The following is a 15,951-nucleotide window of genomic DNA, read 5'->3' on the forward strand; positions in this document are numbered from 1 at the left end:
GGATATGTAGATGAAACAGATCCTGGTTTGTGAGTCAGGGAATGGTAGTAAAAATGTTAGTTTTTCATATTGCTTCATCATTTCTTTGACAATACAAAATACCTTGGGCATAGATGGAATTGGAAGAGGATAGAAAAACCTCCTACTAAGTCCAGAGTGTAGTTGATATATAAGCACTTTGACTGATCTTTTCTCTTATTGAGATTACAAAGCCTCCAAGATCTCCAACTTTATTCCATACTTTTCAGTTGAGTGGAGCTGCCATCATGAGTCCTGGTTAGCAGGAGATGCCTGTGCTGGCAGCACTCCTGCAGAAATCAGGGATTGGCCCTTGTTTTTTGAAGCTGCTGGGGTCCATCCGTGCTGGCCACATTTTAAGCATCACCTCCTAAGGGCACTGGAGCAGGCGATTCCCAAATGGCAGAAGCCAAGCAGGCGAGGCAAAAGGTTGGCTTGGCTGAACAGGGATCTTCTTTTGGAAACAGGGCAAAAAAGAAAGGTGCATGTGCAGTGGAAGCAAGGTCAAGTGACATAGGAATAATAGAGAGGTGCAGCTTTCTACTTGAGGGAGAAAATTTGCGTGGCCAAAGCTTAGGTGGAGTTCAAGCTGGCCAGAGAACAAAAAAGAGGTTTTGGAAATATATTGATGGCAATAGGCAGTGTAAAAATAACATCATCCCATTATGGGATGATGGTCACCTCAAAAACAGGAACAGGACAGAGGTGTGTAATGCACTCTCTGTGTTTGAAATTGTTCTGTCCGTGTTTCAGCAAGGAAGATGTATTTAATACTGCATAATATCCTTCTATAGACCTACAGTGGTCTTATTTTAGTGGGCAACGCTAGAATAGTTAATACTCTAAGGCAAAATATTACAGATACTTGCCTTTTGAACTGTTTTTCTGCCACAGTACTCCCAGTAAAATATGTTAACCTGTCTGAGTATGTTGTTATGTCTGCCTTAGTTTCCTGAAAATGAGATTTTCACAATGAAGGAGTATGAAACACAGAAGAACCTAAGCAAATGGAAATACATGGGATAAAAAGAAAAATAGGATTTTTCTCATCTGAAGAGGTGAAAAAGCAGATTGCAGTGTTCTGGTGCTGACAGAGATATAGAACAAAAATATGTAATAGTCTGTTACTGCTAAAAACAGAGGAAGAAAAACTCTTGGATTTGCATGGAGAAGATAGAAAACAACTGGATGCCACAGCCCAGTTCTTTACATTTTTATCTTCATTTGCATTTGTGCTGATTGGTTTGACCTTGCTCAATTCACACCCTCTACACAAGAATAAATTTATAAAGAAGGGGCAGAGGCAGAATGAATCAGTCTTTTCACACAGGATACACAAAAAATCCAATAAGGCATACAAGATTAGCTTCATCCATATGAAAACGAGGCGCAGTAGGGAAATCTTGGGCCCAGCCCTATTGAATTCAATAGACTTCTGAGTTCTTGTTTTAACTAAATTGTACAGAAAAATTCATAGAACTATTGGAAATGCTGAAGAACTTAACAAACCATTGAGTAGAGCTCTGCTGCCAGAAAATGTTGAAAAAAAAAGGGGGCTTCTGATTGTCTTTGGCCTTTGAACTCTGTTCCTTCACAGTTTAGAGTTCACCTGTGCAGAGAATATTCATGCATTGAGGAAACCATACATCCATTACAGGTATAAAAAAGACAGAGGGACCTAAAGTCTGTAGACCTCAAGGCAGACTCAGAAAAAACACATGAACTGTGTACATTAAAACATTGTGACTAAATATTCTTCTCTTTAACTTATTTTGACAGAGCTGATTAAATTTCAATCCTAAACTCTCTGCTACCAGCTGTAATTATTATACTTAACCTTCAACTCACTAATTATTTTTCTTTTTCTTGAAGTCTTGAGAAATCATTCTGTTTTACAATTCTCAGTGGAAGGTGAACATTTTTCTATTGTTATGCAGAAACTTGCAAAAAAAATGGGTTATCTTATGCTAGTAATAGGAATCTGTTAAATGTTATTCCTCTCAGAACTGCCCAGTCCCTTTCTAATTTCCACAGTTATTTTGAAACTGGACACAGGAAAAACAAAAAGTTTTCTATTTTCAAACTTTGAATATATTTCAGTGCAGTCCTTCCTATAGCCTTTTCTTACACATCTGACTATATTTCAAGGCCTGAGTATATTTGAAGTCCTCCTTGATCCACTTTCATATCTTTTCTACCCATTTCACTAAAAATTAGCCCTTGTGCTTCCTTTCTAGGGCAATTAGACTGGTTACTTTCCTAGACTTACATTAGAAGATTTTATGTACTGGTAAGAATTTAGTGCAGCTTTTTTGTCTTAATTCTGACAGACTAGAATAAATACCTTATGGGGATCACACTAAGTTGTATCTTACAGCTTCAGGAGGGCAGAATCATTAATGACATTCCTTAATAGAAGCACTTATATATTAATAATGTATACATTAATTACATGGCTATTATATAAAGTGCCTATAGAGTCTATGTACATGAATAGTATCCATGTAGTAAATCACAAAGCTATATGTCAACTGTAATTATCCATTCATTTTTAACTTCCTTTTTCCTGCTCCATTGGGCAGTCTCATATTCCAGCAATCTAGAAAAGTTAGTCTTCCGTTCTTTTATTTTCTGATAAAGTTTTCCTTCCTTTCTCACAAAATCTGAAGTTTAGGCAAAATAGGAAACACCAATTTCTATCTTATAAACATCTGAAATAATTGACAACTTTTTTTGAAAGAAGCAGTTTGAATATGCGTGCGAGCACATAAATATTAGCTAACACATCTGTGCTACTTCTCTGAGCTGCTCTATTTTGACCTCACTTCCAAAATTCTTTGTCAAGACTTAGGACTTTCCATTGCAGTCATTAACTTTAAAAAGCAGAAAAATGAAGAAGTCTGTGCCACTATTTAAAATTTTCTATACACTTGAAGAATAGTTTTCTCTTTCTTCGTCTTTTTTTTTTCCTTTTATTTTTTAGCATAAAATGTTCAGGGGAAAAAAAATTGCTTGGGATTGTTTCTATAAAAGCTTTCTTTATTTGGGCAGGGGGAAAGCTGTAAAATGTACTTCTGTCTCCAGAAACAAACAGCTTGGAAGTAACAAGCAGCTTGGGCACAGTAATACAACTCCTTCACATCCATGTCAATAAAAACCCTATACCACATTGCTCTATGATTATTCTATAATTATGACATAGCAACAGCTGTATTCAGTAGAGTGGGTTAGAGGCTTTAGCTTTAAATCTGTATTTTACCTTTCAACAACAAGAATAAAGGAAAAGAGTAGGAATCTTGATAGCTATTGAATTTTAAAGGGGAAGCTTATTTTTCCTTCCAAAGCAGGGTCATGAGAAAAGGAAGCTGCCCTATACCTGTCTAAACATTTGAAACCTGAGGTACTGGAAAGGCTTGCTTTTCTTGGTGTCCTTTTTTGTTGTGTATATAGGCTCTTCCATGGGTCTTTTCTTTAACAATAATGTTACCATCCATGAACTGATTCAATTTCTTTTTTCTCTTATCAATCTAGAGGTTTATTTTCTTACATGATGTTGTTTTCTTTAGCATGTCTCATTGAACACTCCAGATTTTTATAAGCAAATTTGAGACCATTGCATGTAGTTCAAAATTTCATTGGCTTGAATTACTTATATGTCCTAGGTGCGCAATCCGACAGAAGCTGAACTCATCTGCTGTCCCAGAATCAAAGGTCTCTTTGCGAGCCATTCTAAGCTAATTTTTGTTTTTCATGAATCACAATATACAGCTTGCAGTTGCCAATTTGCACCAAGACTAAAAGCTTTAATCTTTTTTCCTTAGGATTAATGGTTTTAGGATTCTTTCCTGATTCTTTCTTGCTCTTCTCTACTGGATACAGCTACAACAGCCTGTCCTCCTAATGTATAGAGCTACTGTCTGTCCCATTTAGGGCTTGTATGAGAATTCAGCTCACACTTGCAATGATATTTTAGACTGATACCATTTTGGGACAATGAGTCAGCAGGTCACACTTCTCTGGCTAAATCCTCTTATATAAATTTTCAGAAATACTGACTTCCCATTATAGTTTATGCACATGGTCACCCCTAAGTAACACAAATCAGCCAAATAAAACTGCCTTTAGACTTCCAAAAATATTACTAACTGAAGACATCACATACACAGTATTTCCAGCGTTTTTTGTATTATTTTATGTGAGAGATTTTGATCTCTTGCTGTCTGTGTTTGTCATAAGCATCCCATCAAAATCCAAACCTTCTTGTCATGAGAAATCTGGTCTTGGGTCCACACCTGCTTTCAGAGTCAGATGCACTGCTCTGTTGATAAAATGGATATAAATGCATGAAGTCATCTACAGTTCTAAGGAAGAGTCCAAGTCTGATGAAATTACAATATGTACTGCTTAATGTTATCTGTTGAGGCTGGAACTCAGAGCATTATGGAATATGGAATTGATAAATTTAGATGCAATATGAGAATGGAAAGACATTTATTAGTGTGTTTTTCTCTCTCTCCTTACTTTTGAGGGTTATAACTTCTTAGCCCTACTTCAACCCTTTATGTTACTATATAGCCTTAGCTTCCTGTATGCAAAAATGTCCCACAGAGAGCAAATATTATTATGTAAAGTTAGGTGTTAGTGGTAGTGATATAAAATGAGTATTACTCACTAATTCATCAAATTTTATTATTGATTTTTTTCATTTCTTCTTTGTTGAAAGACATACAGCTCCCAGCTAAACATAAATGCAGCAATATTTCTCTTTTCCCTTTAAAAATAACTCCAACCCCAATGTCAGCAGCTTTGTACTCATGCACAGGCCTTTGCGATTCAGTGTAAGAAATCCAAACTACTTAAGTGTGTTGTGTTACCTCCTTTTCAGTTCAGTTAAAGGAGCCAAAAAAAATGCCATACACAGAACTACCTTGTACCAATAGAAATTTGTGCCTTCATTTCAAATACTCATGCCCAGGTATATCCAAGTCATCTGTAGCCAAAGGTATATTCCTTTGATGGTCTAGCCTTTCTGGCTAAATCTGCAATATACCAGATTTTTGCTAATATAGAGAATGGCTGGAAGCTTAGTGCAGTTCTTAAGACTTCTAAATGGTCACATGGCCTCTGTGACAAGTTGAGCAGGCAGCCTGACTCTACAGATCCCAGATACCTTTCTGGCTAGTGCTGAGCCACCAGGAGCAGAGACTCCAGCACACAGACTCTGCCAGCATTGGTCAGGAAAGTTAATTGCAAGGATTAGAGCTGTGTATAGAGCTCCATCAGAGAGCTTTATACAAAAGGAGAATGACTTGTCTACATCAGTAGAATTCAGAAGACATGTACTTTTGTTGAATTTCATGTTTTATTGTTGGTCTCATGCTATGCCCCAGGTCTTCATCATTTGTATATCTTTCTGAATAATGCAACAAATAAAAAAATCCTGTGTATATTCTATGCTAGACAGGCATACACATTACCAAATACAAGCTATAGCCTCTGTTAACATAAAGCTACATAGCTGATTTCAAGGAAACCAAGCTGAGTTATACCAACCCACAATCTGCCCCATTATCCTGAAAGGTATTCTTTCTTATTTTGTGTTTGTGGATTTTGTTGGGTTTTTTTAGTATAGTGGGATGAAAAAGACATTACATTTACAGCCCCAAACACTCTCTGCATATTCCAGTATCTTGTTTTTAACAACTACCAAACACTGTACAGATGATTTTACTAAATAATCAACAATCGCTCCAAAGTCAGAGCTGATATTCTTGTCCTTGGTGATATGCTACCAGGGCCATACACATCCCCAGAGCAGCTCTGAGCCTAACACATTTGGCCCACTGACCACAAAGTGCACTGCCTCCAATTACCTTTTCTCTCTTGCTCTTATCTCAGTGTACTGACTCCGCACTTATCTTAGTCCCTTCCTTTTATCTAAAACACTGCAATCTTCCAAGTCCCTTAATGCAGTTCATGGTTTGACTCCGGTTGTTCTCATCTAATATTATCCCTTTCTGTGTTTTACTTTCTCTCTTCCCTTTCCTGAAGCACTCCCACAAGCACCAGGGTCTTAAAAAATCACTGCTGTTTACAGAGTTTATTACTTTCCATAATTTCTTATGATTCTCCTGCAGCATGTCATTCAAATAATTATCTTTGTGATTTACTGTATCGGTCATATAACCTCCTTCTTCCTGTACTAATCAGCTCTGGAGTAGCCACTTGGTAGAGCCAGATTGCCCCTGACAGACTTTTCCCCATCTCTGTGCTTCCTCACTCAAGCAGGCTGGGATTGTGCTCTCTCTGGTCTTCTGCATACACACTGAGTTCCTTGTCAGATCTTCCACGGCAGACTCACTCTGGCTGGCCAGGAATCAGCCTAAACTGCAGATTTCAGCAAATGTCTCAAGCTGGGGAGCTGGTGCCTCTACAAAAAATCTCTCTCTGCCTCTATTTAGGTGGCATAGCCATATGCCACTGCCCATGCAAGATTTTGACTGAAAGCCACCATAGAAAGATACCATAGAAAGCAGTACATCTAAAATACTCAACACTCTGCACCTGAGCTTCTATAAAGTGCCACTGTACTGATTGCTCACTAAAATACTATGGGTAATTGAAGAATTGACTTAAACTATCCTCAGATAGATCAGCTGGGTCCTGTCTCTGAAGGGAGTGGAAAAGAAAATGGTGAAGTCTCAACTCTTTCCTTTCTAGGAAAGCAGCAAGGAAATACCATAGCCTCTACTGTAAATTACACAGCAAAAATGCTCTTTTGGACACCAATTCTCTACCTGGTTACTTGGAAAGTAACTGTGGAAAGTAATACATATAGACATTCCTTCTGAAACAAAGCCAGTTGTAGATACTCAAAAACTACCAAACCACCCTCACCCCCCAAATCTAGGCAGTGGCTGTAATTTCCTATCTGCCACAGAACTAAAAAGCATTTATATGGGCATACATGCCCACAGAGCTTTGTAAGAGCAAAGACAAAGAGTTATGGCTTACCAGATCCAAATGCTTGATTGTAACCCTGCCTCAGGGTTACCTTCCTGTAACTCATTTAAAAGCTCATTTAAAACGAACAAAATTTCAAGGTACACTGAGTATTTTTGAGGTCAGCCCAATGAAACTATGTAATAAGGACAATATAGCAGTATTAAAGACATGATACATTGCTAGAGTAAATACTACTATAGCTTTGGAGAGCCTGATGTATGGATAACTTCTTGGAGTTTATTCACCCTTTCTTTTGGTGATGCGTGTTGTGGCATTTTCACACAGAAAAAAAGTTCTTTGGGAAAATGTCAACAAGACACTTCATAGACATTTTCAGACTATTACATAAGAAGATGGCACAGATATTTCCTTCTCACAGAAATTAAATTGGTGTTCAGGGAGGAAACCAATATTTCAACCTCCTGCAGACTGAAGTTAACTTTACCTACCTATACAATCATGAAAGCTGGGGGGTAAGGGACAGCACTTGGCTGATGCATTTTTGGCATTTCAGACAGACAGATCTGGGTAATCCTGCATTTTTAAAATGCTACTGCCCCCAGCTTTCCATCCTGCTGCTCTTCCAGAGATTACTGCTCATGTAGCAGAAGAAACAACAGACAGTGCACTGTCGTTCCCTCTTCTGCAAGAGCACAGGGAGGGCAGGGCTCAGTGCTGTATTGCAGATACTCTAGTTCTCAGCCTGGTAGCTTAGCAAAATGCAGTGGACTTTGAACTGGGGTTTCTGATGCAGAGGCACCTGCTCTCAGCTGCTACCTCCTTTCCAAGCAGAGTAGCCTCTCATACAAAGCCAAACTAAAACCAACAAAATCAGAAAAACAAACAAACCACACAACAAAAACAAAACAAAAACCCACAAAAAACCAACAACCAAAAACTCAAACACACAACAGAAAAACCCTCAGATAAGCAGAGAACTGAGAAATTAATTTCCTAGGCTCTTATTACTAGATCCTAGGCTCTTATGTTAGAGGAGTATTCCAAAGTGGTGATTCTTAGAGTATAAGATACCATATTAATTAAGACTCCCAAAAAAATCTTTGAAGGAGACTATTTAGGAAAGTCCTCAGTACTATTAATGTGAGCACTGAATAGGGCTGTTTATGGGTGCTATTACCTGTAATACATGAACTGAAGCTAATGCTCTTCAGAGGAGAAAGTAGAGCCATTAACAACTCAAAGATTTCCTCATAATACCTTTTGTACACATTGATCTGTTTCCTGCTATTAAAAACCAACCAAACAAAACAAAAAAAAAAAAGCCACAAAGAAGGCAAAAATATTTAATAGATGATATTGTCCAGTGAAAATGGACTTGAAGCTCAACCCAGTCAGATGTCAAGGGCAATAAAACTCTAAGCATTAATCCCTGGGGAATAGTCCCATATAGCAGACAATCCCAAAGATTAAAAGATTCTGAGCAAAGGGCTCTTTGCAGGGAATTTCTTAGGAAAAGCATTTATGCTTATGATTTATGTTTATGATTTTCTTAGGAAAAGCATTTATGCTTATGATTTTCCCACTTTCCCCTGTTAACCTCACCATACCACGGTCAGGAGAGCAAGCAGATTTGGTCTGAGAAGCAGATGAAATTTGCTCTTTCAGTGAATGTAATGTTAAGGTTGTTAATGTAAGAAAGTTAGACTGGTGTAACCTTGGAGAGAAAAGGGCAGACTCTTTGCCACGGAAGTTGTATCCCTAAAGAAAAAGAAATTGTCCTAAACTTGCAATGTTAACTCTCTCAAATGGATTCTGAGGGAATCTGCTAAGTCCTTCACTAACTTCACCTGTGTTCAGCTATTTGTGCAAGTGATCTGCGATGGCACATGAAAGCTGAGTGCCTTCAGCTGTTCCACAGAGCTGGGTCTTTCTAGCGATGCCTCCTGACTTTGCTTCACAGCAGCTCTTCCCTGTCTGCCCCACTGCTCTGCCCAGCACAGAGACAGACGAGCAAACAGAGACAAGCTCATTCTATTACAGATCCTACTAAAAAAGGAAAGCTGCATATTCCCTCCACTTGCAGCACAGCTTGAAAACAAAACAAAACACCCCCAAAGCAACCAAAGGAAAACCCAGCCCCCTTACCCCGGCCCCAGACATCCCACATTCAAATCCAGTAGGGTATTAAAAGGTCCTCTGAAAATGTACAAGTGTTCTTAGTAGGAATCAATCCCAAGACATACATAGACCATCCTCCTCCCTTTTGCCAGTCAAATACAATGCTTTGGTAATCTAACTCCTGGCTATAACTCATATATATACACATGAACTGTACATTTACCACCTTTTTTTACCCCGTTCTTTTTTTTTCATTTTTCTTTTTTTTTTTCATTTATTTTTGTTACCCTTTGAAGCAAGCCATTCTAGGCACTGGGGACAGACCATCCTCTCCTCTCCCTAAAGGATAAACCTTTCTGCAGGGGCCTCTCCAATCCAAATTTTTAGGAATCCAATACACAACAATCTTGCAGAAATCAGCTGCCAGATTTATTATTCTACCTGAAAACCCCCAAACAAAACAAAACAAAAAAACCCTCCAACCCCAAACAAACAAAAAAGTGGAATAAAAATAGACTTTAAATAAACCTCTTAGGTACATTTTAAAAAGGGTTAATCAGTTCAGTGAAAGACCTTTTTGTCTTCTGCTGAGAGATCATGTAATGTTTGTCTAACTGCTTGTTTTGTTCAGTGAGTCACTACCGTATACAGATATATATTTTTTTTTTCTTCTTAAATATTACACATTTGATGCAATTTGTAAATCTTTTTTTTTCCTTTTTTTTTTTTTTCCAACCCCTTTCCCAGATACCCACATCCTGCCACAGGCAAGAGGCGCTCTGTGCTGACATTAAAGAACCAAAACCAATCCAAGGACTTTTCATCAAAGCATGTTTCATTTGAACCTTATTTCAATGGAAACCACATTTTTTTAAACAATATTACTGAACATTTTCCCTTTCCTTTTTGCTAATTCTGCAATTTTAGACTTCTTTTTCTCAGTTGATCACCAAGTATTTAAGTGCCATTGAGATCTATGAATGACAGAATTAGGTGGCATATTAAGGCATATATCATAAAATATGTTGTCTCATGGATCTGGGTAAATTAAATACCTGCCCAAATGCTTTTTATGCACCTGTGGTTTCTAGTGACCACTACTTCTTTACTTTTGATTAAATGTGTATTAAAATATTCATAACTTAAGTAGTGTCTTAACTGACAAAGGATGGAAGATTAACCCACCACCTAGGACTGTCTTTGAAATCCATCCATTATGACGAAAGTTATTCTTGTCTTTTTATGGTTATATATTTATTTTTGTCCCTCTTCTTGACAATCTAGGCAAATGAGGTACTTAATAAACAACTATTTAAATTTCACTGGGCAAAAAATTAAATCCAATTCTTAGCTCCCTCTCCACCCCTTCAACATATGAATTATTGTATTTCAAAAAAGGTGCTCATAAATATTTTAAACTTTTAGGGGTTTGCCGCTTTTTGTTTTTGTTTTACATACAGAATATCATGTTGTGGTTTGTGTCCAAGGTAACCCCTCTCTAAAAATAAAACAATTTGAAAAAATAACAAAACAACCAAAAAAAACCCCTCAAAATTTAAATTGTCTTCCAAGCATATCCAATCACATTTACATTTAGTGTCCAAAACAAACTGATTGGTAACACCAGTGCCAGCACTACAACGTCATACAGCAACTTCATGGTATTCTTTGACAGTTCATCTCTGTTCCACCGAAAATTACAAAAGGTTCTGCAGAGCTTTCCTTAGCAAGCTGAAGCTTACTAGTCATTTGTGGATGCGCATAAAAGCTGCTTATAGCACAGCTATGGCGTAAGCTATTTTCTAAGCAATAAATGGTTCAAGTCATCTATTTTGTCCTGAAATGCTACCTGTAGTTACAGCATTGCTTATAAATGGTCATAGTAAATTCAGCATCAAAGAGAATATTACAGAAAAAGACAGCAGCAGAAGCATTAGCATTATCTAGTATTTATATATGTTATCAACATAACACAGCAGTAAAAGGTTTAAATGCATATTAATGGGTACCGTGTCTAAAAATTACTAAAGTACCTATTTAGTGTATTGGATATTTTTCTCAAGGAGTGCTTGCTGTGTCTAAACAGCATAATTAGATATGTGACTTAGTACAGTTAATTCCTATTGATTAAATAACTTATTTATGTACCAAAGGAAATGGAAGGATACAAAATGTTTTCTCCCTCCTGATCATGATGCTGTATTTAATGCTGACATGATCATCAGAAAGCCTACTCCATGTAATTACTACGCTCAAATGGATCTTGAAAAATCAACACCATAGCATGGGCCATATATGTATAGCAATGTGGCACCAGATACAGCATGCAGCCTACAGTCTGAAGTCAAGGATTTCACTGCTTGGTCACTGTACTTATGGCCAGTCTGTCATTAAATAGGATTTTTTTTGAAGTCATGCACAAAAAAAACCCCAAACAAAAACAAACAAACAAACAAAAAAAAAAAAACCACACAAAAAAAAAAAAAGAAAAAGAAAGAAAAAAATGAAAAAAAAATAGGAAAACTATCTGGTTGTTCACAGAGGCAAGGTACAAGTTCTGCCACTGCAAACTTCTAAATTAAATGCTGTGGTATATTCTTTGCTTCTCTTTTATTACTGCAGAAAGACAATTAGGAATGGCAAGAAACAAATGCCTTAGGCATGCTGTGCTGATATCATCATCAAAAGTGGTTATTTTGCACAATGAGAATTAACTGTACTACGGATACCCAGAGAAAATGTACAATATCTTATGCTGATATGAAACAAAACAGACATGATATAGCTTTTTTTGTACTTAAAACCTGTATGTTCCCTTCCCAAACTTAAGTAAAAAGCAAACCCACCCTTTTCCTCCTTTTACACAGAATAACATTTAGGTTCCAACCCTCCCCTTTCAAATAAAGTGCGCTGTCCATGGCAGACCATAGGAGTAATGCAACAGGAAAAGCCCCTTTTTAGTGTACTATTTAAAAAACAAACTGAAGTCGATTCAGCTTTCCTCCGGGTCTTGGGAAAGAGGAGAAGCTTGAGGGAGGGGGAAACACCCCTTCAGTGTCACTGTTGTTAATAGACATAGCCTTCGTTATAGGGGTGGGTGTTGCAGCAGCCTCCGTCCTGCATGTAGACCATGCTCTCATCAAAGTGGGACAGAGGCACAGTGTCCTCCTCATTGATATGGCGCTCCATGTCAGTCTTCAGTAAGGGGCGCTGGTTGTCGGGAAAAGCCATGGAGAAAAGCGCTTCAGGGTCACAAACAAACTTGTAGACGTATCTTTCTCCAGCCACCTTAGGACAACAGAAGGGGAAAAAAAGGTGCAGCATAAGGCCTCGTGTTTTGCAGCTCCAAGTTCAACAGTCTTGCAAAGAACTCACCTTTGTTACACAATAATGTGACAGCTGAACTGGTGAGGTAACAACCTAGCGAAGACAAGTGGGGTCCTGCAAGAATGCTCTTTGATTTTGCCACTCATGACATTCTGTTGGAAGATGAACTAAGTATTCTGCTTCTAAACATTTGTTTGCGATCGTTTCCTATACTTAACCACAAATGGAACTGTTCTTATTGGAAAATGTAAACAAATTGTCACTACAGTGGCAAAATAAAATTACACACTCCGTGTGCGAAGTGGAAAAAAGAATCACATTGCATGGCAGAGATCTGGATTTCACTTTACACAGATTGATTCATGCTTACGTATAAAAGCACTTTAGTTATAGTGCCTGCTGATTGTACAGGGACAGCGTAAGCAAATACGCAGGCTAATATGTACTCAGCAATTGCTCATGCAAAGCTGGGACATTTGGATTTGCTTATGGAGGGGCAATTTGTCCAAAGATCCTAAAGTTTTCCCTTATTTTTATTTTAAAAATTGTGCTTAAAAATATGCGTTAGATTGCATGCTCACAATTTATTAAAATGAATTTAAAATAAAATCATATTGTCTGTTTCTTGCAACTCTAGCTACCATAGCAATGAAGTGAGTTAGTGAAGATGGAAAAAGTTGTTGCAAACTCTGTTGCAACAACTCTCTTCTTATGGGTGCAAAATATTTGAACCACCTCCTTAAACTTTCAGCTTACTTATTCTACAAATAGAATTTGGTAGGGACTGTATCTGCAGCAGAATTTTTAAAATCAAATTAATGTCAGCAAGTTTGATAAACTAGAGGCTGCATTCAGAAATCAAGCTTTTGCATAACCTGCTATCATTGTTGATTAAAAAAAAAAAAAGAGGGAAAGTAAGCATACAAACTTAGCCATAAAGAAAATTGCTTTGCATCTACAACCCCTATTAGTTTTTAACATACATTAACTGGCCAGATAGAGCGATCCCAGGACAAACCCGAAACATGCCTATGTCAGAAAAATAAGCATACAAGCTAGCTTTCAAAACGTGTGTTAAACCCATTCTTGTAGATAATAAAGTAGTAGTTTAGGATGTAGCAAGCTAGCTGTCCAAAGCACATGTAAACTTTCCACATTAAATGGATGTGTGGGTAGGGCATGTGTGTGCATTATCAGACTTCTGGTATTTCTATCCCCACCTTTTCAACTTGCTTCACTCTGCTACCTTTTTTTTTTTTTTTGCCTCTGCTGCCTTTGAAGTGTGCTGGCAGCACAGATGCCTATGCTGCTGAGCTGTAACCTGCAACAAGGAACTCCTTTGCCTGAAGCACCAGTCTGCAAAACCAAGCACTTCTGCTTCTCCCTGATCAGACCCAGTCTCAAATCCGCTTTACGAAGACTCTGTGCACTGTTACGTAACACAAAAATCAATGAGGTGCTGAGCTACTGAAAACTGTAACCCAATACTAGCCCAGATTGTTGTCCAAGCTGACTACTGGTAGTGGAAAAGGAGTGCACTACAAGAATTCCATAATCTAAGAAAGAGAACTCTTCGGACTTCACAAAACCTACCAGAAAAGTTGCCCAGTAACTTGAGCTGAGAGCGCTGTTTCCATTCATGAAATTGGCATATGACAAGTTTAAACATGTTCATCATCACTGGTCACAAGACCAATGTGAAAAAACATGGAATAAGTTTTGCAGTCCAAGGTGTTTATTATGATCTTTGATCACACCTGGCAGTTTTGTAGATACAGCAGACTGGCCTCTCCTCTTGATTTCTCAGTCAATCTACATGGTACTACACAGCAAGATTTAAAAATCAGCAAGCCACAGCAGGAGGATGGCTTGAATACTGTCATCAAGACTAGCCCGTAATATATAAATTATTCTAAATATTTCTCCTAATTCTATTATAAATATTAAATTCCATTCAAAACCAGTATTGCTACAACACTATTAGTAAAAATATTAATGTATTTGGTATGTTAATGGGCATAATTACTCTCCCCTATCTTGCACTTACTAAAGTACCCAAGCACTGGGCAGCTAATTTAGATCTGCAAAACATTAATCATACTGTACTCTACCATTTGCCTTTTCCAGCTGCCAGGAAGCTCTTTTGGATATTTTTGAATGTTACTTCTTTCCTTATAATCATGAAATGCATTGTGTGAACTAAAGCCACAGACGTTTTTTACATATGAAAAAAATATCTTAATGCGTGTGCTGTACCTAGTAGGTCCAAAAGCTTAGTGTTTGCCTAAACAGATGAAAAAAACTACCTAAGCCATGCAATTACAAGAACTCCTTGTAAGCTGACCTATGGATTAACATGCAAGACTCTGATGAAATGTAATACAAAATTAGCTACTCACCTTTTGCATGATTCCCTTTTCATAATAATAGCGAAGCGATCGGCTAAGTTTATCATAGTTCATAGCTGGCCTGTTTTTCTGAATCCCCCAGCGACGTGCCACCTGCCACAAAAATGGATTAGCAATGATTTGTTAAATGCATTTAACAAGAAGATCTTATCATCAGATACTTTATTTGGGGATGCAGGAGGGAAAACCCTGCAGGTGCAACAAATAGGAAAAGGTTGCCATGACCTGAATTTCCCGTGTACTACTATGAATTTTAATTAGATGTACATCATCATTAAACTTGTAACAGACTTATTGGACAATGTGGTGGAGGGTTAGGGTTTTTCTTTGCTTTTTAATAAAGAAAACCAATGAAAAAATAAAGCCATACAAAGAGATGATAGACAAAAACATTTAGCAAGTTCCACCAGAAAACTTTTACAAAACCTTTCTTCAGTTTGATAGTATGGATAATTGTACCATGCCTATCTTTTCCTTGCTTTCAGAAAAAAAAAAAAAAGTTATTTTAAACACACATGCATACACACTTAGTTCATGAACCAATACTGATTGTACTTGGAATGATAGCAGTGTTGCGATTATTAGGAGATACAAGTCAAAAGACAACTCCCAGTCTTAAACATTACTTAAGCAAAAAAAATTAATTATCTGAGGAGGCAGAATAATCGATTGGAAGAACTATTCGGTGGTATAAAGAATGGAACAGAAATTTCATAGTTTCAGCTCTATAATTTCCCTTAAAAATAACAATAAAAAGTGAATTGCAAGTAACTCATGAAACTATTCCATAGAGAACAATATGCCTTCTGCTCTGACTTATGTTTTCTACTTGACTTTGTGCTTCCTGTTTTACTGCTAAAGATAGTTTTGGACAAAGCAACCCTTTGTTTAAAGAGCTTAAACTTCTTATTCCTCGCCTGAAATTTAATCGGCTATTGGTGACATTTCAATTACTATCTGTAAAAATGACTATAATATCACCTGAGGGAAAAAAAGGCAGAGCTGATGAACTCTTTAAAGCATGTTTTATAAAAATGATTGAGAGGTGCATATGCATACAGCTCTGGAAAAAGGACAGAGTAGCCAAGCTGCTTCTCTGCAGACTGCTCTGTGA

The 15,951-nt window shown here is 37.4% G+C and overlaps 1 protein-coding gene across 5 annotated transcripts in view; it reads right to left on the reverse strand.

Moving 5' to 3' along the window:
• Window positions 1-5,361: 5,361 nt before the first annotated feature.
• Window positions 5,362-15,951, reverse strand: part of ETV1 (ETS variant transcription factor 1) — a 71,170-nt gene continuing 60,580 nt past the window's right edge. For all 5 annotated transcript variants that reach the window (XM_038127364.1, XM_038127362.1, XM_038127363.1 and 2 more), the window contains 2 exons: window positions 14,829-14,930; window positions 5,362-12,390 (listed from right to left, as the gene is read on the reverse strand). In XM_038127364.1, coding sequence (XP_037983292.1) covers window positions 12,169-12,390; window positions 14,829-14,930 — 324 coding nt within the window. In that variant the 3' untranslated portion in view covers window positions 5,362-12,168. The remainder of the gene's footprint in view (window positions 12,391-14,828; window positions 14,931-15,951) is intronic.

Source organism: Motacilla alba, chromosome 2 (genome assembly GCF_015832195.1).
Source record: "Motacilla alba alba isolate MOTALB_02 chromosome 2, Motacilla_alba_V1.0_pri, whole genome shotgun sequence".
In the NCBI taxonomy this organism is placed as follows: Eukaryota; Metazoa; Chordata; class Aves; order Passeriformes; family Motacillidae; genus Motacilla; species Motacilla alba.